The following is a 26163-nucleotide window of genomic DNA, read 5'->3' as shown; positions in this document are numbered from 1 at the left end:
GAAAAAATGAAAATGATTTTTTTTTCTCCAGTTTATCCATCATCTTGAAATCTATCGGATTTATCTAGGGTCCCTGGATATAACCCCCGGCCCCTTCCCCCACCCGCTCAAAAAAGTACTTCAAAGAGTCTTACCCGGCAGCAACTCTCTTGATGCTTCATAGTAATCGTACCTCATATAACATTAAGCTAACAGTCCAAGGGAGCAAGACAGAATAATTATGAGTGTTGTTAAAGTCAATGATCTGAATAGTTCTTCCACCACAGGAAAAGTGTTAATCGGGTCTGGAACAACAGCCTGCCAATGTGAAGGAATTGGCTGTTTTCTATCCTGAATGGTCTCTCGTGATGTTTTAACCCACGTCAGCAACATTGATTTTGCTCTCCCTCAACGGCCCGCTGCTTATTTTCACGAGTTACTACTTGGACTCATATATATTGGGAATGAAATAATTTTCCAGTATAAAATTGGCTATTTATTATCGTAAGTGAAAATAAAATCTATTATTTAAAAAAAAAACTCACTGCCTGTATAATAAATGAGATGCTAACTTGAAGTCTGGAGTTCAATACTGCACAGGGTCGGCGCCTAAATGCAAATGTGAACATGTGATCTTTCTCTTTCAAGTTGAAGTTTCACTTCACTGCAGTTTTTGTTATTGTTTCATTTATTTGATCTGCAACTTATAAGGAATGCCTTTTTGCTCTTGTATCTCATGCCTACATTGTCACATATCATCAGTTGCATCTTGCACCTTATTGTATCTGTGCATCATTACATCTCATATATGTTCAGCTGGCAACTTGTCCTGTAGCTGAAAGCCACGTGGGCTAAACTCCACCTCACCTGTGACCGACGTTCCCTCTAATTTTTGACATGTCTGAGCAAACGCGCTAAGGCCTCTGAGCGCTCCTTTTGACCTATTTTTAAAATACAGAATGAGCTTTTTGTGCACTGTACTGTCTGTGCTTTCATCCTCTATCAGGCTGCGCCAAGGTGGAATTTTAACATTATACACCATCTCATCCATTAGAAAGTAAACACAAGCAGCATGTCTAACTCTCTTTGCTGTACGTTGCCCATGCTGTGTTTCTAACTAAAGCACTGGTGGTGGGTGGTGTTTGTAATGAATTATGAGTGTACTCCTTTAAGAGCGGAGATTGGCGGTGAAAGTAAAGGTGGCATGATGTGGGCGAGCAGCAGCTTGTTAGAGAGCGCATGTGGCCGTGTTTGAAAAAAATATAAAAGTCAGGCTGTGGTTCACTGCGCTGGATCGGTTTTCATGTGCGCTGAGTGTAGGCTACAAGTGCGCAATTGCGCAGGTGCGCAGTTTAGAGGGAACCTTGCCTGTGACCACGATGAGGACAAGCTATATAAAATGGTTCTACTGATAAATGGATTATAACCGCAAATCAAACGGTGACTTTGCTCATTGGAAGTCCTATTTTTTTCAAGCACTAATTTACAAAATGAGTAGCACAGTGATCTAACAGTTAACACCTCTGCCTCACAGTTCTGAGGTTGGTGGTTTGAATCGGAGCCTTTCTGTAAGAGTACAGTTATTGACTGTGGAACATGTACATTTATTTTTTTATTTTTATTTTGCAGGCTGCATAAAACGTGGCCCCTAACGTCCCCTGTGCCACAGTTTGGACCAGCCCAGTGTAGATGCAATGTAAATGCAATGCAAAGTAGAGGGCAGCAGTTACTGGACTGTATCCAAAGCCCAGGGAAGAAAGTCCGGACAGTGCCATGCAAGGGCTCCATTTGGAACCCATCTTCACATCAGGTGGACAACTGACGATTTCCCAAATTTCCACAGAAACTCCGTGTTTCCGGGGTTTTCCAGTACAGGTGTGCCTCAAAGTCGCAGAAACCCCCGAGGCTGCACTTGCCTCTGTGGTAGGCGTGACCACTCCGAGAGGAGCCGCTTCACTCCCTCGCTGCTCGCTGCCACTGGGAAGGCACGAACGTTCACGTTACCACTCAGGACCTAGAGAGGTAACGGGAGCCGGGCGAGCCGGGCGAGCGGACTGCAAACTTACACCTGAATCAAGTCCAAATCATAGTCCCCCGACCGGTGTGTCATGGCAGCTCGTGGGGCCGTCTTGGTAGTCCTTTGCGTGGTCCTCGCGGTGACGCGTGGTCGCCGGAGTTCGGTGGAGCAGGAGGATGAGGAGGAGAAGATGAACAGCGCCAGATGCACCTCCAGGTGTCTCACCTTGCACATGACTCAGATTACTGCTGCATTCGGACACATCCAGGTCAGTAGATGATCTATCTATCTATCTATCTATCTATCTATCTATCTATCTATCTATCTATCTATCTATCTATCTATCTATCTATCTATCTATCTATCTATCTATCTATCTATCTATCTATCTATCTATCTATCTATCTATCTATCTCTATCTATCTATCTATCTATCTATCTATCTATCTATCTATCTATCTATCTATCTATCTATCTATCTATCTATCTATCTATCTATCTATCTATCTATCTATCTATCTATCTATCTATCTATCTATCTCTGCAATGCAACATTTGATTGACGTTGTGGATTCAACATGACATATATTGTTGTAAAGAGTAGCATGACTGAGAGCTGTTTCTAGTATTTTATTCCCGTCATGTTGCTATACAAGGTCATCCAAACTCCCCATTGCTGTGATGCAATAAAACTCTTAAATCCATAAATACTACTAATAAAAAAAACATCATATTTGGAAAGCGTACTTCTGTGAATCCTGATCAAAACAGAGCATTTCTGGTTGTGGAAAAGTCGGACACAACTTTTGTATTATGTAATGCTGGTTACAATATTGCTTAATGATCCATCCATCCATTTTCTTTGCTGCTTATCCTCACGAGGTTATCCCAGGTGTCAACGGGCAGGAGGCGGGGTACACCCTGAACTGGTTGCCAGCCAAACGCAGGGCACATCGAGACAAACAGCCACACTCGCAATCAAAGCTAGGGGCAATTTAGAGTGAATATTGCTTAATAATATGAATTATTTTTCATTTGAATACCGTATTGTCTTTACAACCATGAGCTTTTGGTGATATTTGATTCAGGTATTAGTTTCTAAAGTGGTTTCGACTAGGCTGTTTTCATTTTCATCTCACACAACTGTTGACCATTACCAACACTTACTTGCAGGTGCATTAAAAAATGTACATATATATATAATTTTGTTTGGATTTGTCAAAATGAGTCATCTCTCTCAAATTGCTGTCCCATACTGCAACCTCTGTTGTGTGGAACGTTCAGATTTACAGGGACATTAGGACGTCACCAAGTTTGAAAAGCCACTTATCGTTAACAGCTTCAACATGTGCGCGGTGTGTACTGGGTGGGAAAGTCATTAACCACAAAGTTCAGCCCCAATGGCTCTAATGGTGGGACGGGGGCACACGTTGACTGGATAAAACCACAATTCAGTCTGGTCCTCCTCCCTTCAGAATAGACTCTCACCACCTGTGCCGTGGGTAATGAGAGTGCCCCCTAGATGACTTTCAGTAAGATGTGGGTGTGTTTGTGCTGGGCTCTCTCCAATGGAGGTGTGACAACAGGAACATTTTGAAGTGCGTGCGTGTTTCAGTAGTCAGATGTCCAACATGAAACGAACAAGTCTGTGAATCTGTTTGCTGTTTTTAGCTGATGCCCATAATGTTGTTGTTTTGTTTGTTTTTTTGTTCACCACCAGGATTTCCTCACTTTGTCTGCAACATTCTGCAGCTAACAATATGCCTCAAGGCTTCCAGGACTTTGTTTACAGTTTGTCAACTAAACTCTGCGGTGCGTTGTGCAGCAAACTGTCCACGGCTCTGTGAAATCATGCCACGTTTTCTATACTCTGTATTTATCCTCTGCCATTTTACTTGGGTGTCTGAGTTCTGTGTGTGTGCATTTATCCATCCACTGCCCTCAACTATTCCACCATGGAAATAACATGATGCTGAGCCATATTTCACATGTTAGCAAGGGTGCTATACTGCGCCTTTATTAACTGTAATTATAAAGATATATGACATTTGAGTAGCATGTTAAGTATATACTACATTCAGCAGTCCACTTCTGAGCTGGATGACGAGATAATGTGTAAATTATGATCCGTCGATGTGTGCAGTCCCAACGTAAATCTCACTACAAAGTAAATAATTTAGCGTGTGTTAAACAGAAAGTAGTGATTGAGAGAATTAGGGTGGCCTATTAAAAATAAAATTTTGGTTTCTGCATTAATTTCCATTTAGCCTCTATATTTGCATACTATTTGGCAGACAGGTAAGCAATGAAGACCAATGAGGTCCTTGAACGTGTGACTTCCAGATGTTTAGTTTGAACAAAAGCAGGAAGAAGGTCAGACTTTAATTTAACGAAGACGCAATCTCTCTTGCAGCAATAACCTGGTGAGCAGCATCACCGACTGAAGCTTTTATAGGACACCAAATGACAGAGTTATGGATTAGTGGGAAATTCCGACTGAAAGAATTCATTGATTGAATGAGCATAACATTTGAAAGAAGAAGAATTTTGATAACATCACCAGAAACGCTAACAATAGCTGGAGAAAATTGAGTTTTTCTCATCCTCCTCCGTCACCACACACTGACTCAAACACACATTCTTCCTCTGGCTTCATGTCGGTGAACCCTGTGTTTGTGGCTCGCTTAAGTGTGCGCGGCTAGAGTCTAGCCAATAGAATCTGAATCCCGGCACCTCTCTTTCGGCCGCCTCTCTGGGTTTTCCAATACTTTTTCTAGCATGTTGTCATATCTTATTTTTAGCCCTTTTGTCTGCACACATATACAGAATATGTTGGTATGTTGTCATAATTCCAAATTCTGCCTTGATGTAAACTATAACTGTTGCCCAAAAAATTCAGCCTTGTCTGCATAGTTGGATCTCTTTGCAGAAACAGAACTGTGGATTAGACTGTGCGAAACACTCGCAGGCCTGTGGTGCCGATAGCTGGATGTGTCGACTCAAGGCCGAGAGCTCGTATGAGTGAATGCGCCGCCTGTTTCAGCAGGGAGCATTCGTGTATACATAGATGTGTGTCCGTGTGTGCAAGTTTGTCTGGAGCAGGTAATCAGACCAGAGGTCATTCCACCAACCAGTCCAGGGACATGGGTAAGGTCAGGTTGCAGGGATTCAAGATCAGTCACGCGAGAAGACAGGCGAGAGAGAGATCGAAATGGAGCCAAAGGCAGGCAGACATCAACAGACAGCTTCAGTCTGTCAGTCTATTTAGTGCTATCTTGCTATCCATTGATGTGACAAGAGAACGTCTATGCTTCTGTTCCAGTTAGTTCCAGCGCCATACTAACTGATCAGTACCATATCTCTTTTTGGCACCTCTCCGACTGCAATGGTAGGCCCACACTCCCTAAAGACTAGACATACTCCAGTCTGTTGACTGATCAGTAGAACAGACAGGTAATGGAAACAACACTAACACACGGCAATTCATACAAAGCTTGGACACGTTTGACTCCTGTCTGGGTTGTTTGATTAGTGTGAGAGCTCCGTGCTTTGCTCAAGCTTGGTGCACTTCCCTGGCCCCCGTCGTGGTTGGAAGAGGTAGAAGCTCATAATTTCAAACTCGTAGCCTGGCATGAGTTTCCAAAATTGAAAAAAAAAAAAAAAAAGCTTTTTATCATCTTTGTTGAAATTCTCATTATGATCTGACCTGACAGTCATACATCATAAATATTAAATGTGATGGATATGATCATGGTGCCTTAAACTGCTCTTCTTCTTCTAAATGAGAGTCATAAGGAAAAGACAAGGAGGCACAATGCTGAAAGTCCTCCATTATTGGTCTCATGCTTCGTAGTTGAATCCATTGATGGACTACGACACTGTAATGATGGCCCACTGCTTTCTCAACTATCCCCATTAAGTCTTCATGGATTGTGTCGGAAACGCCACTCACTCCTAACGTTTGAAGATGCAAAAGCAAAGCAGTTGATTTTTGCTTCGTTCACCTACTGCAAATGAAGAAGCAGCTGCCTTTTTCTGCAGCAGAAGCCTCTGTGTCATTTGATCGGTTGAACGAGGGAAGAACAGAGAAATGTGGGGGTGACTGTCACCTGAAACCTGGATAAGACATTCCAAGACACTACAGTGGGATGTCTGATGTTGAATGCCCCCAAGGTTGTACAATTTGAAATTTGATGACAATAACTGTGGCTGGGTGACTTATCAATTTAATATTTTTTTAGGATGGGGGGGGCGTTGGGTGGTGATATTTTTTCATGAAACCGAATAAATAGATTTTTCTCCTCTTCTGATGTAAACTGCATTCATGACATATCAGTAGACAGAGAGGAGGTAGTTTACGTAAGAGGGACATTTGACAGACAATGCAAGCAGTTTGCTGCAAAGTATGTTACGTAAGACTCTTGAACCCAAAGTTTCTATCACGTAAGAGAAAACTCCCTCTAGAAATCAGAATACCACAGTGGTCTCCATTATTATTATTATTATTATTAATTAAATTAATTAAATTAATTAAATTAATTAAATTAATTAAATTAATTAAGCTACCGTGCATGTTTTTGCATTGTGGGAGAAAACCCTCGCAGGTGTAGGGAGAACATGTAAGGGTGAGCAGTGGAGGGCATTTAATAAAATGAGGAATAAAAATCAAATAACATAAGAATAAAGGCGACATGGTGGAACAGTTGAAAAGGGTTCGCTTCACAGTTCTGAGGGTTCAATCCCAGCCCTCCCTGTGTGGAGTTTCCATGTTCTCCCCATGCCTGCGTGGGTTTTCTCCGGGCACTCCGGTTTCCTCCCACATCCTAAAAACATGCAACATTAATTAGACACTCTAAATTGCCCTAGTGTGGTTGTGAGTGCGGCTGTTTGTCTCTATGTGCCCTGCGATTGGCTGGCAACCAGTTCAGGGTGTACCCTGCCTCCTACCCGTTGACAGCTGGGTTAGGCTCCAGCATCGCCACTAACCCTTGTGAGGATAAGTGGCTAAGAAAATGGATGGATGGATAAAAATAAAAAATAAGCACTTGAGAAATTGGACAAAATGGAAGTTGACTGGGAAAATTTTTTATCTTAGCTGGACTAGTCAAAAATAATTCCCCAAAAGGAAAATTCAGTTTAGAATATATGCGATATTCATATTTTATAGAAATACTCAAAATACACAGCCGTGCATCATTAATACTTAAACATGCATCATTGGCAATATAGCTATGCTGCCTACCAGTAATTGTATAACCGCGTTCATTTTTTTTTTTGTTCTTTGAAATCAATCCTCTGGAAGCAAGATGACATCCATTAACATACCCAGTTTTGTTTTTTTCATTATTTGTTTGCTCTTCTTTTTGAGTCCATAGCAAGTCTGAAACTTGCAACTTTTGTGATCATGAAGTCAGGTACTTAAAGCTGAAAGTCAAGCACTTGTCATGAAAACAAAAACCCAAGCACCAAAGTACACACGCATATAAAGTAATTAGGGGATTCTGTCGGGAAAGGTTGGACCTGAACTCAAGCTTTTTGGGAAGAACATGTGAGTTCTGGTGAGGGGAAGTTAGTCATCATACATTCACAACTATTTGTACACTCACACACGGCTTAGTGGTGTTTGTCTCTGGTCATCTGGAACTGATTAGCCGAGTTAATGCTTCATGTTAAATGGACTTTTTACTGCACCTCGCCACAAACGGTAACCGCAGCACCCACATGCAACCTTACTTTCCCTGTCTCTGGCAGACACGCATTTTATTGACACATCTGGTCCCAGTGATTTATTCCTCAGTCTTGTTTCAAACACTGAACCATGTCCACAGTTGTACGTGCATGATGAACGTGCACATATTTAAGTGTGCACCCCTTGTGTTTTTTTTTGTTTTTATGTGTCAATTATTTCCTGCTGTTTCTATGAGGTTTTTACACTTAAACAACTTTAATGGGGGCACACATAAGCATCTGATCAGTCAGGGGTTATTGTAAGTCTTTCTGTTCATGGAGATGGTTCTTGTGGACCATTGTGTCACTGGCTCAAAGAGAACGGTCTCTATGAGATGTTTCAAGCATCTTCATCCAAGAACTACTTCTTGGGTACTAATTAATTCAAAGCGCTGCCTGTTTGATATTTGGTGCAGGCTTCTGAAATAATTTTAAAAAAATCTAAAGGCTCATTAGTGTCATCATTTAGCCTTGTCTCTTTGCCATTCAGATTGTACTGTACTTAATTAAACGACGATTGCATCCTTCTCTACCGAGACAGACCTTACGTTAATACAGATGTCTTGTTGGCTGACATGCTTGACGGTCAGTAATGCTCGTGTATTAAAACTGCTCATTGTCTGGTCATATTTGAGCAATCTGAATTCTGCTTGATTTTGCTCCCTGTCGGATTGATGCAAACCATAGCCTCAGTTTGGGTTCAGATTGGGGGGTGATGTTTCTCCCAATCCTGGCATCATTCACCACGCTAGCAGTGGAGTACCCAGACACAAAGATGGAATCCCGAGCTTTGCAGGAATGCTCTCAAGCACACTGTCCAAGGACTCCAATAAGTGTGGGTACTCTGATATTCTGGTTTTCCCGTCCCACACCTATAAGCTCTTTGCCCTGGGTGACCCGACTCGGGGCATAAAGCCTACATTAACTTGACAAAGTGGACATTTTGAGGATGGGCATCGTCAATACCGTAGCGCAATATTACGACAGCTCCACTGTCGTGTTTTACCACATCTCCAGACACCCAGAGCCCTGATGAGTGTTTGTTTGTACTTAAATGGTATCATTGTGGGATTTCTTTGTTGAGTTTTTCATTTTGGTTAAGTAAATGTGACACTATGACGTGAGCAATTCTCAGTTTTTCCAGTAGTTATGGGTGGCCGTGTAGTTAAGTTACGGCACATCTATGATTAACTCTGCTGTGGACTACCGTTCTGCGTGGAAGTAGGAGTAGAATAAATCAGTCTTTCGCTTCATGATTAAAATGTTTCTATGAATACCTCTCTATGTGAATATATATGCATCAATTTAGATGACGATACATTTCTCGACGTAGAATGTCTATAATATTGACACGCTTCGACGGTCACTTGTATTTGAGTAGGACTGTCCTCTCTCTTATGGTGGCCAATCCGTGATCCACATATTTTGCTGCAGTGTGGGTATGGGAAGGATGAAGAAGTGGGCGTGGTGGAGCCTTTCTTTCCCCGTCTGTCCTTTCGCCGTTGGCCGCTTTGCTGCCGCGGCATGTCAGACCACGGACTCATGGTGAGCCGCACCCCAATGCCCTGCGTTAATGGTAGGAGTACTGTAAATCAGTCCGTCGCGTCACACATTACATACATCTTTCTATGCAAACCTCTCGATGTGAACATGAATGTCTTCATTTTAGGCAAATATACATGACTTTATTTGGTTTCAGTACTTTCCGTCCATCCATTTTCTGAAGTGCTTATCCTCACAAGGGTCGGGGGGAATGCTGGAGCCTATCCCAGCTATCAACAGGCAGGAGGCAGGGTACACCCTGAACTGGTTGCCAGCCAATCGCAGTATTCAGTACTATCATGAACACTAAATCCAGATTCAAAGCCCTATCAAAATTTGTTGTTTTGCTGTAAGTCATACAGTTGTTTGGCAACTATTTTCTCAAGAATCTTGGACAAGAAGAGAAGACGGCATAATACATTGAGATCAAAATGAGGTTTTATTTGCGTATCTATGACTGTGAGTGTTGAATAGGGAAAGAAAAGGGGCAGCCACAATTCAGGGTATATCAGTCATGAGTAAGAGAGAGAAAAAAAGATTGTTTAAAAGATTAACAGGAGGGATGTTTTATATTGTCTCCTTAAAACCGTGAGATTTCTATCTCTCCTCTTCATTGTCTTCAGCTCTTTCACTGGAATATCAGCAGTATTTGCTTATGACAGTTCTCAAGCACGATGATCTTTTTTTTTTCAGGAGTTGATGTTAATATGAGACTGGAAGAAAACATCATGGGGGTACAGAGTGAATTAAAGGCAGAGAGAGTGCCTGATAAATTGGACCACAGTTTTTTCATTTGGATCAGGAACAGTCAGGAAGAAATGGACTAGAGTACGATGTTTGTTGTGGATCATTTCAAAGATACGGAGACAGTGGTAGAGTAAACAAAATTGTTCATGGATTTAGAATTCCATTGTTCAGATCTGAGTGTAATTTAAAAGCCTCCCTAATACTATGTCGACTACATTCATCTGGCACCGCTACAGAGGGATTCTTTGAAATGAAAAAATTTGAAACTGAAGCCAAAAGTGCGAAAAGCAGTGAGTTGTACTGTTCCATCTCAAACTCACTCCAATAGGATGATAATGTATTGTATTGAATATGACAGAGGAGTGTTTTCATGAATGCAGGTGATACATTCACATACATACAACATTTTGGAATGTGTATATTAAAAAAACATGACTTCAATGTAGTGATTGTAGTGTCTGCTGGTTTATGTCCATGACTGTAAACAACACTGCAGATAGCAAAATATGTCGAATTGAATATCTGACAGATGAGAAGACTTTTCTCTGCACTTGAAAAAGGGTTAAAGGTTTGTTCAATACATTGTAAACATGATTCTTTTCTTCTTCTCTTCACTCATTTGACAGAGCATGTCACTTCAAAACAGGGGCTCAATTTAAACAACAAAACGGTCCTGTACATATTACTACAACAGAAATGCTCACAAATTTTGCATGGTAGTCACATTGAATCAGTGTGGGCTGTCAAAAGTGAACGTAGTCCAGTTTCACAGTGAAGGAACAAGGCAGAAAATGTCTTGTATTCACACCACCAATATTATTCATTCTTGAAGGTGATACACATACTGTGTTTGTTCCCACAGTGTTATTTAAACAGTATTTCCCCAGAAAGGATTATAGTTTGGAAATGCACTGAAAATAGAATAAGTGAAGCGGCCCATTTGAATCACATATTTAAGAAGTCCTTATCACTGTCCAAATACCAGTTCCTAAAAAAATGCCCCAACGTACCAGCCGCAAGTCGTGGCCATCTCTCTTCTAGTAATGCCAGAGGACTTGAAGGTGTCTCCATCTGTTGCACATTCAAGCCAACCCTAACTCAAAACCACATCTCATTTGAGTGCTAACATTTTCTTGGTTACCATTAAAGCCACTTAAACCCTAATCCCCAACCTTTGACACCCAACGCTAACCCACAGTCACAATGACTGCTTATCGAAGGAGAAAAAAAGACGTGTGCGCGTGTGTGTTCAGTGATTTGTGACTAAATACACCTCATTCAGGACAAGGCTTTGTAGGCATTAAAAGGTCTCGCTCTCTCTCTCTTTCTCTCTCTATTTCTCTCAATCTTTCTCCATTGTCAGCACACATGGCAAATGGCAACAGAGGTTCACAATACAATTTGTGCACATGTTGCTATGATAGGGAATGTGTTTTGATGCTGCAACGAAGCATTTAATTTTAACCTAAAAGTAAAGCATAACTGCAAACGTTAATTAGAGAAATAGTTGTTTTGTTTTTTTTTTGCCAACTGCCATCCTTTTTGTATCAAATGGAGTCCTCCCCTGCTGGCCATTCAAAAAAAATAAAAAATAAAAAAATAGATGTTTAGCCTTGAATAGACCTGTAAATACCCCCTCCCCCAAGCTTTTAAAAACATTCAAATTTAGCAACAGGTGGTCTAATGGTGTAATGTCGGCAGGATAGGCTATTTTCAGATCATTTGTGTATACAGTATCATAGCGGAATTATATTTTGTTTGCGTTAAGTATTTGTGCCACCATCTGTCACAGTATGTTTGGCAGCAACACTCATGGGTGACTTTACTCACCGAGCAACAACTGTACAGACATACTGTACATAATCATAACTCCTACCTAGTGACAGTTTTTGACCACATACAGTGTCTTCACCCCTTTATTTTGTACTCGGAGCAGAACAGCATGAGTGTGTCCGTCTGTCTGTCTATCTGCATGATGGTTCCGGTTATGTAATTACCTGCAAATTACATAGACAGAATGTGTGACCCGTGATTGTATAAATGATGAGAGACAGGCATTAATTATACACAATCAAAGAACTTTGTCATTTTACTTTTGTGAAAAGCAACTTTTAGCACTGACCTTTTCTTTGCCGACTAGAGAAGATTACATGAAGGGTTTTTTTTTTCTGATCCCTTCTTATCTCTTTTGTCTTCATCTCTTAGACGGACCAAGTTCTCGTTTGGTGTGAAAACCACAGACGCTGTGCACAGGTAAGTACACACACTTTGTTTAACGACAACATTGAACTCACTTCAGTTAACTTAATTCTAGTCACGCAACATGTTGGTTGTGTTTATATCTGATAAACTTCCAAGGTTGCTGTTATTTAGTGTCTGAGCAACCCTTGAGATGTTGGGCCACTTGACTAAGATGTGTAGATGGGTACTTTCATAATAATGTGAATAATATATTTTAGTGTTTGTGAACCCTCTCCACCTTTAATATTGCTTAACCAGCATACCATCCTTTGAGAAATATTCCAGTTAATGCACATTTGTTCAGGTTCATCAGGTTTTATATAATTTTTTTCCAGCTGAAAGTCATATTTCATTTTTGTCATTTTCCATTCTTTTCTACAAATCTGCCACACCCCCCTCCCCTCTTGAAAGACACACCCATGCAGTGTGATGTGAATCTCAGAATACATTCAATATGTACGTATGGAGGTCAGCAGGTCAACTCCTCATCTGGGATACTAGAATACTGCAGTGCACAAAAAAAACACATTGGGTTAAATATCATACACAGTATTTATGTCAGGTACAATGCATCTACAAAATATTTCCCAGACAGTTTTATGACCCAAAACCAACAGAAACCAATATTCAGTGCAGTATTTGATATGAGATATGATCTGCTGGGCCAAATGACAACTCAGTGCCAAGTCTGTACAAACACTGCATACAACACACCCTGGATGGTCCAACAATAGAGAGCACTAAAGTACGTCTCCATGGCAATTGATTATAGCTATTACTCTATACCAGCAAAAGACTGCATTAAAATTAGGGCCACTTTTAATGAGTATTTATCATCAGGGATGAGATTTTTTTTTCCATTTGATGAAGATAAAGGTATGTCAGCAGAAAAACACTGTGATTTGTGTACCTATCTATACAATAATAAAATCCATTTTAGGGTTGTTACCATAGTATTCAAACCATGTTATGCCTTTCTGTCAATCATTTCAATTCTTTTTGAAGATATTGTAAATATATTTGGCAGCATATGTCAGAACTATACTCAACCAGATGTTTTTTTTTAACATGCATTGCTCTAAGCAAGTTGCACCGACTAAAATCAAATTTGCAAAAACAGATACAATTTTTTTTCTACTGTGAAACCTTTTGTCAATTTCCATTTCCCAAGCCATTTGACTATATTTCCTTGGACCACAGGGAAAATGGACAGTCACTTAAAAAAAAAAAAAAGTTTGTTTTTTTAAAAGAATGGGATTGTCTGTCTCATAGGGTTTTTAACTCCGGTTTAATGCCAGTAAAAAGTGGAGCAATGTTGCATGGGAGAGTTACCATATCTAGATGGCAATCAACAATCTGAATTCTTAAAGGTTCACGGACACCAAAATCATGATTTTTTAGTATGTTTTTAATTAAAAAAAGGAAGTCGGAATGGACCCACCCGTTTTTTCACCACACAACATGATTTTTACGTATATGTTTTTTTTGTAACTCCCACCATGAAAATCCTCTCGAGGGATTTGTTTCGTAGAATAAGCAAGAAGTGGCGTCAGCAGGAGCGCACTCAGGTGGTCTTGTGTCTATGTACCAGTTTTATCTGCGGGAAAGTAGCTCTTTGTTCCTTCGCGTTAGCTAAAATGCCGGCTCGTTGTATTGCTGGATATTGCTGGAACACTCGGGAGGATGGATTCGCTATTCATACTTTTCCAAAAGACCCGGTTCGTCGTGAAAAATGGATTGCATGGATGCAAAGAACGAGAGCTTTGTGGGTTCTAAAAGACAGGTAGGTGTGTATGGAGCTACTAGAAATAAATAATAGTTGGGTGGGGCATGTAATCGTTCTGCGAGCGACCGGCGGCCGATCCGCATATCATCTAAATATGGCTCGAAACGAAAGGGTAATATTCATTCGATTGTGAGATGTTCTCCTCTTTTACAAGAGCTTCCGTGTCAGAAGGGGCGTCAGAAAAATCCGAAAATATTTAGTTATATCCTCTCCCATAATTAGGGTGCACTGCGTGTTTTCATTGGCAAACGTCCGCGTGACGTCACGGACGGAGGAGGCAGCCAATATGGGTTCCACTTGGATATTGTAGAATGACACTTCTGCAACTTTGCACATGGATGATGCGCTCTCCGCTCATATTTATTTTTTCGTATAGACATTGAAGTGAATAATCTTATATGTATTTTTCATTACAATATCTAGTTTATAGGCACATCACTTGGGCCTTAACAAGCAATAAAACTTTGTCCTTAATGAAAAATAATGATTACCCAAACATGGTTTGTTGTGGGGGAAAAAATTACCCCCGTCATGCACTTTTGGGATGAGGCAAAACAGAAATCAGGGACCTCTGAATGCACATAAATTGTTTTGGATGAACTTAGATGAACACACTCCAGGATCTTAGAGATGGTTATCCTGGAAGTTGACCGTATATATTTTTTAATCACATTATGAAGCATTTCTATCTGATCCCTATCTACAAAATGACAACTTTGAGGGCATTATTTATAACTCAGGAACATTAATACCTGATATTAAGAAGGTTGTTTTCCATTTTACTGAATAAGGGGAACAATGGGAACCAATAATGACACAGCTGATCTTGGTAAACTGGGTTTCATGTGCTGTCATGTTTTATCTGTTTTTCAGTTACATCAATTCACAGACTTTCTGTATTAAAGACACACACCAGACAGATGTTGCATGAGCACATATGGTTTGTGTCACATCAGAAGCAAATCCATGGAAAACTTCCTTGGGAGTTCCCAAAGTTCCTAAACTCCAGCCCTCACTCAGATTAATTTTTTCTCTTCTCCCCCTCTTTTATCTCTGTCCTCCCACACACATACAGATCTCACACATACAATGGCAAAATAATCGTGTGTACCAGCTGTGAGGCAGTGGGATGTCTGATACCAAATAAGTTGGATCAAACATGGACATAGCCAGTGCTGAGCAAGATTTTATATGGTACCACCTCCTTGCATCGGCGATTTATACTTCCATTCATTCATCCATCTATCCATTTTCTTTGCCGCTTATCCTCACGAGGGTCGTGGGGAGTGCTGGAGCCTAACCCAGCTGTCAACAGGCGGGAGGAGGCAGGGGACACCGTGACCAGGTTTCCAGCCAATCGCAGGGCAGATCAAGACTAACAGCCACACTCACAATCACACCGAGGGGCAATTTAAAGTGTCCAATTAATGTTGCATGTTTTGGGGATGTGGGAGGAAACCAGAGTGCGTGGAGAAAACCCACGCAGGCACGGGGAGAACATGCAAACTCCACACAGGTGGGTCTGGGATTGAACCCGGGACCTCAGAACTGTGAGGCCAATCCTTTCCAACTGATACACCGTGCAGCCGCGATTTACACATATACTTACAAAACAAATCATATAGCATTGTTTTTAACATGGTCTTGAATGGATAACATATTAACCAATTTAAAATATGAACATTTTACATGATGTCGTCTTTTCCTTTTGGCTTGTCCTGTTAGAGGTCGCCACAGCGTGTCATCTTTTTCCATCTTAGCCTATCTCCTGCATCTTGCTCTCTAACCCCAACTGCCCTCATGTCTTCCCTCACCACATCCATCAACCTTCTCTTTGGTCTTCCTCTCGCTCTTTTGCCTGGCAGCTCCCTCCTCAGCTCCCTTCTACCAATATACTCACTCTCTCGCCTCTGGACATGTCCAAACCATCGAAGTCTGCTCTCTCTAACCTTCTCTCCAAAACATCCAACTTTGGCTGTCCCTCTAATGAGCTCATTTCTAATCCTATCCAACCTGCTCACTCCGAGCGAGAACCTCAACATCTTCATTTCTGCTACCTCCAGTTCTGCTTCCTGTTGTTTCTTCAGTGCCACCGTCTCTAATCCGTACATCATGGCCGGCCTCACCACTGTTTTATAGACTTTTCCCTTCATCCCAGCAGATACTCTTCTGTCACATAACACACCAGACACCTTCCGCCAGCTGTTGCAACCTGCTTGGACCCGTTTCTTCACTTCCTTACCATACTCGCTATTACTCTGGATTGGTGACCCTAAATATGTGAAGTCGTCCACCCTCGCTATCTCTTCTCCCTGTAGCCTCACTCTTCCCCCTCCACCTTTCATATTCACGCACATGTATTCTGTTTTACTTAGGCTAATCTTAATTCCTCTCCTTTCCAGTGCTTGTCTTCATCTTTCTAATTGTTCCTCCGCCTGCTCCCTGCTTTCACTGCATATCACAATATCATCTGCGAATATCATGGTCCAAGGGGATTCCAGTCTAACCTCATCTGTCAGCCTATCCATTATCACTGCAAACAGGAAGGGGCTCAGCGCCGATTCCCTATGCAGTCCCACCTCCACCTTAAATTCTTCTGACACACCTGTGGCACATCTCACCACTGTTCTGCTGCCATCATACATGTCCTGTACTATTCTAATAGACTTCTCTGCCGCACCAGACTTACGCATGCAGTACCACAGTTCCTCTCTTGGTACTCTGTCATAGGCTTTTTTCTAGATCGACAAAGACACAATGCAGCTCCTTCTGACCTTCTCTGGACTTTTCCACTAGCATCCTCAAGGCAAATAATGCATCTGTGGTACTCTTTCTAGGCATGAAACCATACTGTTGCTCGCAGATACTTACTTCTGTCCTGAGTCTAGCCTCCACTACTCTTTCCCATAACTTCATTGTGTGGCTCATCAACTTTATTCCTCTATAATTCCCCAAAGCTCTGAACATCACCTTTGTTCTTAAAAATGGAAACTAGTACACTTTTCCTCCATTCTTCAGGCATCTTTTCACCCGCTAGCATTCTGATGAATAAGTTGGTCAAAAACTCCACAGCCATCTCTCCAAATTGTTTCCATACCTCGACCAGTATGTCATCAGGACCAACTGCCTTTCCATTTTTCATCCTTTGTAATGCCTTTCTGACTTCCCCCTTACTAATCATTGCCACTTCTTGGTCCTTCACACTTGCCTCTTCAACTCTTCATTTTCTCTCATTTTCTTCATTCATCAACTTCTCAAAGTATTCTTTCCATCTATTTAGCACACTACTGGCACCAGTCAACACATTTCCATCTCTATCCTTAATCACCCTGACCTGCTGCACATCCTTCCCATCTCTATCCCTCTGTCTGGCCAACCTGTAGAGATCCTTTTCTCCTTCTATCGTGTCCAACCTGGTGTACATGTCTTCATATGCCTCTTGTTTAGCCTTTGCCACCTCTACCTTTGCTCTACATCACATCTTGATGTACTCCTTTTGCCTCTCCTCAGTCCTCTCAGTGTCCCTATTTCACCTCTTTCCGAAAGGCTGCACAACATTCTTCCTTTCTCAGCTTCCACCACATGGTTCTCTCTTCAACTTTTGTCTTCTTAATCTTCCTACCCACCACCAGAATCATCCTACACACCACCATCCTATGCTGTTGAGCTACACTCTCCCCTACCACTACTTTACAGTCAGTAACCTCCTTCAGATTACATCGTCTGCACAAAATATAATCCACCTGCGTGCTTCTACCTCCGCTCTTGTAGGTCACTATATATTCCTGCTTCTTCTGGAAATAAGTGTTCACTACAGCCATCTCCACCCTTTTTGCAAAGTCCACCACCATCTGTCCCTCAAAGTTCCTTTCCTGGATGCCGTACTTACCCATCACTTCTTCATCGCCCCTGTTTCCTTTACCAATATGTCCATTACAATCTGCACCAATCACAACTCTCTCACTGTCTGGGATGCTCAGGACTACTTCATCTAGTTCCTTCCAGAATTTCTCTTTCAACTCTGGGTCACATCCTATCTGTGGAGCATAGCCGCTAACCACATTGTACATAACACCCTCAATTTCAAATTTTAGTCTCATCAATCGATCTGACTCTTTTCACCTCCAAGACATTCTGAGCTAGCTCTTCCTTTAAAATAACCTCTTCTCCATTTCTCTTCCCATCTACTTCGTGGTAGAATAATTTAAACCCCGCTCCTAAACTTCTAGCCTTACTACCTTTCCACTTGTTCTCTTGGATGCACAGAATATCAACCTTTCTCCTAATCATCATGTCAACCAACTCCTGAGCTTTTCCTGTCATAGTCCCAACGTTCAAAGTCCCTACACTCAGTTGTAGGCTCTGTGCATTTTCTTCTGACGACGAATCCGTTTTCCTCCTCTTCTTTGTCTTCGACCCACAGTAGCTGAATTTCCACCGACGCCCTGCAGGTTAGCAGTGCCGGAGGTGGGCGTTGTTAACCCGGGCCATGACCGATCTGGTATGGGATTCTTTAGATGAAAGCTCATATTTGTTTGCCACAGTTTTTACGCCGGATGCCCTTCCTGACGCAACCCTCTGTATTTATCCGGGCTTGGGACCGGCCTACAGATTGGACTAGTTTGTGCCCCCATAGGGCTCCACTGAATATTTTAAATGATGTAACTATTTTAATTCAAAATATAACAATGAAAAACGAAAGCAGTTAACGATAGAACTTTATAGTCATGACAGTGAAATGTTGATTAGCAGATGAAAAGCAGAGCTGAACTACAACTTAATATAACATAAGGATGCTGGGGTAAAACAATAATATGAGCAGCACGGTGGATGACTGGTTAGAGCATCTGCCTCACAATTTTGAGGTCTGGGGTTCAAATGCCGGCCTTGCCACTGTGGAGTTTGCATCTCCTTTCCGTGCCTGTGTTGGTTTTCTCCTGGCAGTCCAGTTTCCTCCCATGTCCCCTAAACTTGCATTAATTGGAGATGAAATTGCCCATAGGTGTGATTCTGGTTGTTTGTTTATGTGTGCCCTGCAATTGGCTGGCAGCCAGTTTCTGGTCTACTGCGCCTCCAACCCAAAGATACCTGGGATAGGCTCCAGCGACCCTTTTTTGTAAGTAGAAGCGCATTTTACATGTAAATACTCTTATCCTTTCCAATTATGTTCATTTATCTTTGACATTGGATGACTATGCGAAGAGGATGGTGAGTAACAAGCAAATGGCATCTTAGAAGATGGAGGACGAGGCAAACGTTTGACAGCTGAGAGAAAACATACGTATGAACGTACGTACCACTTAATTCCAGAAAAGTTTTTTTCTTGGGGCCCGTCGAAAATAAATATGGATAAACATGCAAAAAACAAATGAATAACTCACAAACTGTACTTTACCAATGTGTGCTAGTGTGTGACAGCTTGTGAAAGCGCTAGTGTGATCCGGTGACAGTCGGGTGTCCAAGGGAAACGAAAAACATCATGGGTAAAGATTGACGTCCCTCCTAGCCAATGGGATGCTCGGAAGATCCGACGGTGATAGCTAATGAGAGAGCAGCTGTATCGAGCCACACAAACCAAGATACAGGATGTTAAGATTTAGTGGAATTTGGCGGCTGCAAATCGACTGCCTCCCTTTCATATCCTTAATAAAATGGTGTGTTGCATCAAGACATGTAAAAAGAAATACAAGGACTGGCATGGCAACCCCACGGCCCTTGTGAGGATAAGCAGCTGAGAAAATGGATGGATGGATGGATGGATGGATGGATAGATGGATGGAAGGCATGACAACTTCTGATGGAAGAAAACAAAAAATTGCCACATATATTGCTGGACAATATCTGAAGTTGCACACAATTTCTTTTTTCTCTCTCTTTCGTGTTCATGCTGTTTAAAATATATATCAGAAATTACACACCATACAGTTACTGAGTACTGAAGTAGTTTTTCTCCACTGAATAATATTTAAAGTAATTATTTGGACGTCCGCTTTTTTACTTTTACCTGAGACATATTTTTCGCAAGTACGAGTGTGCTTACTTGAGTGCAACTTTTGGCCAGCCTCCCAACCTCAGGGAAGGCATGGTCAGTGGCCATCTTTGTCTCACGCTACCTCCCTGCCAGCTTTCCTGTGGACCTGTCTTTCATCTCCTCTCTCCTTTTCAACTGACACTCAGTCCTTTCTGCTTTCTTCCATGCTGTAATCACATCTCCCTCCACGCTGCCCTCCCCTATTTCCTCCACTCCCTTTTGCTGAGTGTGGCTGTCATCCCTCTATCGTGGCAGGTGAGGCTATAAAACAGCAGGAGTAGGCAGCGGAGTTGAGTGAGACAAGGTGTTGTGTGTGTGCCTGTATCAGCTCCTGTGATTAATTCTTTTACTAATACCCAAGGAGATGACATGCGAACTGTGCCTGCATTCAGAAGTATTGTATACACAGTCATTAATCTTGGCTGCTACAGTGTGTTGGTGTGTAAACTGCAACATCTCTAACCTCTGACCTGAGCTATGTCTGCTGCTCACTAAAGTCTTCATGTTGGCTTCAAGGTCAAAAGAATCTCTCAGACTTGCTCAAATAAATACTAGTGCATGTACTAGTGAGTCATAGTTCGGTAGTGTAATTTTAAAGTGTGAGAACTGCATCATTTTAGACTCTAAACTGTGGAGCACATCATATATATACATGAACATACATACATATATGCTTGAAGAGTTCAGACGCAAAAGCAGATATATTAATTTTAGTTGTCTCTGTTGATTCTGTGATTTATATACAATCTACGTAAAAAAAAAATGGATATATCTGGTTTTGCATCTGAACTCTTCATATATACGTGTGTTTGTGTGTGTGTGTGTGTGTGTGTGTGGTGTGTGTGTGTGTGTGTGCTAATTGCTAAAACGATCAGAGGTGGGTAGAGTAGCCAAATATTCTACCCGAGTAAGGGTACTGTTACTTTCAAATAATATGACTCAAGTACATGGTGACATGTTGGTGCGTTTGGGATCATTGTCATGGTGAAAGACCTGGCCACATTTCCTCTTCAGTAACCTTGTTGATGGAAGGTTTTCACTCAAAATCTCTCGATACATGGCCCCATTCATTTCTTCCTTTGCAAGAAATAGTCCTTTTGGCCCCTTTTGCAGAAAAACAGCCACAAAGTATGATGTTTCCACACCCTTGCTTCACAGTAGGAATAGTGTTCTTTGGATGTAACTCAGCATTCTTTCCTCCTCCAAACAAGACAAGTTGAGTTTTTACCCAAAAATTCCATTTTGGTTTCATCTGACCATATGACAGTCTCCCAATACTCTTCTGAATCATCCAAATGCTCTCTAGTAAACTTCATACGGGCCTGAACCTGTACTGATTTAAGCAGGGGGACACGTCTGGGACTGCAGCCTTAGTGTGTTACTGATGGTAACTTTTGTTACTGTGGTCCCAGCTCTCTGCAGATCATTTATTAGGTCCACACTGTGGTTCTGGGATTTTGTCTCAGCTTTCTTGTGATCATTTTGATCTCACCGCGTGAGATTTTGTGTGGCACCCCAGATCGAGGAAGATTAGCAGATTAGCTGCTTACCTATTGCAGATTCAGTCTTCCCAGCCTGGTGCAAGTCCACAATTTTGTTTCTGGTGTCTTTTGTCAGCTCGGTGGTCTTGGCCATAATGGAGTTTGGAGTGCGACTGAGGTTGTGGACAGGTGTATTTTATACTGATAACAAATTCAAATGAATGCCATTAATACAGGTAATTACAGGAGGACAGAAGAACCTCTTAAATAAAAAGTTACAGCTCTGTGAGAGCCAGAAATGTATATTGTTTGTAAGTAGCCAAATACTTATTTTACAGAGGAATTTACCAATTTATTCATTAAAAATTAGAACATTTTGTTTTCTTGATTTTTTTTTCTTGTTTTGTCTCCCATCCTATACCATCATATACCTATGATGAAAATTACAGGCCTCTCTCATCTTTTTCGGTGGGAAAACTTTTAGTGGTTGACTAAATACTTTTTGGTCCAATGTAAATACTCAAGGAAAAGTCAAAAGTATGTGCATTTAAAGTACTCGAACAAGTACAGTTTATGGAAAATGTTACCTGATTAAATGTAGTGTGTTACTATTCACCTCTGGTTACGATTCATTCCAATCCGCTCGAAATAATTAAAAAAATAATAATAATTGTTTTCGCATTTTAAGACATTTAATCCAACTACAACTCCTAAACTAGATAGGGCCCAAATCAAAAACCTCTGTGTTTTGAGGTTTTAGTCCCAAAGGACGGAGAAGGAGGTTAAACATTTGAGACTGGAGGAACGGAGATATTATGTGCAAGAGATGATGAAAGAGAGAAAAGAGGAGGAGGAGGAGGAGAAGGAGGAGGGAAAAATGGAGATGGGGTGTAGACAGAAAAAAAAGAAGAACAAAGCAGGCACAGGGGTTGAGGGGAAAGAAATAATGGTGAGAGAGCGAAGGACAAAAGGGAGTAAATGACAAATCAAAACCTGTCTGTATCTAATCAATGTGGCGGCAAAAGAAAAAGTCAGAGTCCGGATTTGGATGCATGCATCTTTGTGTATTTGTTATACGCACAAAGTACAGTGGACCCTGCTGTTCAAAGATGAAAGGGACTGGTCCTGACTTTAAATAGTGAAACATAGGCTCCCTCTAGTGGTATGTGTAAAATCAAGTCAAAATCAGTTATATTTAACTTTTTTAATAATTCCCATTCAGATAAAACTTTCCTGACAGGCCACAATCAAGGAAATAACACTTCTTTTTCGTTTAACGCATAAAACAAAGGGCAAAAAAGATGTACCCTCTTGCAGGCAGCGTCCCAAAACTGGGACAGGTATGTTATCAGTTCTGTGAAGTGGTACATACGAGAGATATGTTTATTAAGTAATTCTTATTCTAGAACGACACTTACGCATTAATAATACTGATGGATTAGCATTTTGAAGACAAACTTGGTTGCATACTGACCTTTCTCCCTTTCTTCTCTTGGAAAACGCTCCATGTGTACTTGAGGCAGCCATGTTGGGTCAGGAAGGAAAGGGAAATGCCTCCGTGTTAACTTTGACCGATGAGTTATCCTCTCCTGATACCAAATTATGATTTCAGATTAAAACACTTAAATATTTTGATATACTGAAGGACATAATGCGTGAAAATCATGATGTCCCAAAAATGGGATGCTACTCATGAATGAGTTCCATATATTTGCATTTGTTTTTAAAACATTTGAACCTTTAGTTTGAACAGTAGTTATAATTTTTATGTAACTTATTTTTACATACTTTTTAAATGAATGGTTTTTTAAGTCATATATTTTTAGATTTCTTATGTATAAGCACGACACTATTTTTCAAACTGTGCATAATTTTACAGTGATTTACTATAGTATCAAATATATGAATCAAACCGTTTTCATAATGAACACTTAGGTCGAGTAGGCCGCTATATTTTAATGTTGGCCATTGTGCTGGTACTGGTAAATGTTTTCTGAGTCAGACCCGTTTCTCTTAGATCTGGTTCTTTATTTTGAGTTGAATGTTGCCACACAAATAAAAATGATCTGTTTGATATAATTAAGGAGAGAAACTGACACCCATTGGATGTTTTGATTATATTCTTCGATTTGTAACTACATAAGCTTTAAATGACAGCGCCAACCTACTCTTTTCAAAATGAAAAGAAATTTGATGCTTTAAGTGAAACCAAACATTTTCTCCCATGAGTTAAATCAAATGAACCAAATGCTAAGGAGCTATCGGGCTTCATGCTGTCACCAACGTTTAAATCGCACTAGTTAAGAACTCAAGCGCATGTGGTTTCAACTGGCTTTGTTGATGCTTCTTGAATTCCAATTCTGGCACCGTACTCACGTCTCTAATCTACCGCTCAACTGTAATAATGAGAAACCCTAATGGCGCGCAGTTGTCATTGGAAAAATGAACCATTTATTTAAAACAACTGAAGTTGGTAAAGCCGTCTCTATCAACAAGTGACCATTTATTTGTTTCAATTTGACTCTTCTGGCCTGCTGCTCTGTTTGTTCTCTTTAAATCAGTGTGATGGAAGGAAGGAAAGGGAGAAATAATTAAAGCCAGAAACGGTGGGGAGCTGAGGGAGACGGACGGACAGATAGATAGAACGAGAAGTAGAGAAAGGGGATGGAGGTTGGGGCCGAAAACCTCAATTTTTATATGGTGTCTGGTTGTGATTTGCAAAGAGCCATCATTCATCAGTCCTGTCAAACTCTTGTATGTTGTGCGAGCCGTAGAAAAATACGATCTCCTTTATCTTCTCTTTCTTCTCGTTCATTGTGGGACTAGAATTAACATTTTATTTCGTTTTGTACTTCATTGCAGTTTTGAATTTATTTTCTCACACAACACTAAAGCCGCTTTCAAGGTTCATGGAGATTTAATTTTTTGATCATTTGATCAATTTGTTTCGTTTTGTTTGTTTATTTCTCCACCAAGTGTCTTCAACCATGCAAAGAGCTTTGGGAAACCAAGAAGATGCTCTCTCTGAAGTCCTGTGAGGTAAAATAGTGCATGCGCATGTGTCTGCCTGGGTGTTTGTGTGCACGTGTGTGTACATTTGTTTGTGTATATGTTCTTGTCTGAACGTAAGTGTTTTTGTAATTACAATATTTGTGGTAAATAATTAAATGAATAAATACTTTGTGGCACGTGTCCTCAGCAGAAGCAGACAGAGTGTGTGACTAGCAGCGACTTTCTGACATCTGTGAGGTCATTAAGACAGGGTGAATGCCCTTCGCCTCAACGTGCGACAGGATTTGCAGCCGCCTGTGTGGAAAGCTGCTCACTTGACCAACATTGTCCTTCCCCCAGGAAATGTTGCTTCAACGGTTGCGGACAAACGTGTCAAACACCAGCCAATCTTTACAAAGGTGAGCCCCGCTTCCATGACTTTCTTGCTCTTGTCTTGCCTATCCATCCATCCATCCATCCATCCATCCATCCATCCATCCATCCATCCATCATCCATCCATCCATCCATCCATCCATCCATTCATCCATCCATCCATCCATCATCCATCCATCCATCCATTTTCTTCACCACTTATCCTCACAAGGGGTTGTGGGAGTGCTGGAGCCTATCCTAGATGTCAACGGGCAGGAGGCAGGGTACACCCTGAACTGGTTGCCAGCCAATCGCATCACGCATGGAGACAGGACAACAGTCGCACTCATAATCACACCTTGGGGCAATTTAGAGTCTTGGGACGCGGGAGGAAACCGGAGTTTCCGGAGAAAACCCACGCAGGTACGGGGGGAACATGCAAACTCCACACAAGCGGGGCAGGGATTGAACCCTGGACCTCAGAACTGTGAAGCCAACGGTCCCACCGTGCCACCCATATCGTGCTAATTATTTGATAATTAATGTCGTAATTATGATTTCAATAATAGTACCTAGTTCAGAAGCTGTAGTAATAGATCAGGTTTAATTAAATTTCAATCTACATTATCCAATTGGCAGCAATTTAAATTTGATTGAAAATCGCATTTAATATGTTCAAATGCAAACAGGTCTTATTAGGCAGGTACTAATCATGTTTTTCTATTCAAATTTCTTCTGAATCTAACGTCCTGTAATGTATTGTAAGAAAAATGTGCTCGTATGCCGGTTCAGGAATTTCGGTGAGATAGCAATGACCTTTTCCTGCGGATTAATGCAAAGCTAGTATCAGAAAGAAGAAATGTACCATTCAAATGTTATTTACTGTCTGAATTGCACAGCAGTTATCTCGTCTATAATTGGAGTTGTAGGAATGATCACAGATCCAAAGTGTTCTCGCTCTCTTTTGCAGGTGTTCCCCTGAAACCGCGCCGAGATATGACCTTTGTGGAGGACCCGGCGGGTCGGGTAAAAGTGATGTGGGTGTCGAAGTTCAATGTCAGCGTAGAGCCCGTCGTTTACGTGCTCCAGTCACGCTGGAACGCGGGCATTCACCCCAGTGAAGATAATGCGTCCCCTTGGATCACTGTTGCCATGGTAAATAATAACCAGACTCTCATTTCTCATATTGGCGAAGTTTTTGCATCTTAACAGTTTAACAATCTCGAAAGGTTGTGCAACATATCTTAA

General features: G+C 41.2%; 1 protein-coding gene across 1 annotated transcript in view; it reads left to right on the top strand.

Moving 5' to 3' along the window:
- The first annotated feature begins 2087 nt into the window (after positions 1–2087).
- anos1b (anosmin 1b) overlaps positions 2088–26163 on the top strand; it is a 36591-nt gene continuing 12515 nt past the window's right edge. The window contains exons 1-5 of the mRNA XM_061825818.1: positions 2088–2264; positions 12218–12265; positions 24528–24590; positions 24754–24961; positions 25886–26070. Coding sequence (XP_061681802.1) covers positions 2088–2264; positions 12218–12265; positions 24528–24590; positions 24754–24961; positions 25886–26070 — 681 coding nt within the window. The remainder of the gene's footprint in view (positions 2265–12217; positions 12266–24527; positions 24591–24753; positions 24962–25885; positions 26071–26163) is intronic.

Source organism: Syngnathoides biaculeatus, chromosome 7 (genome assembly GCF_019802595.1).
Source record: "Syngnathoides biaculeatus isolate LvHL_M chromosome 7, ASM1980259v1, whole genome shotgun sequence".
Classification (NCBI taxonomy): Eukaryota; Metazoa; Chordata; class Actinopteri; order Syngnathiformes; family Syngnathidae; genus Syngnathoides; species Syngnathoides biaculeatus.
Note: the sequence above shows the minus strand (reverse complement) of the source record. Positions and strands in the feature narration are given on the sequence as shown.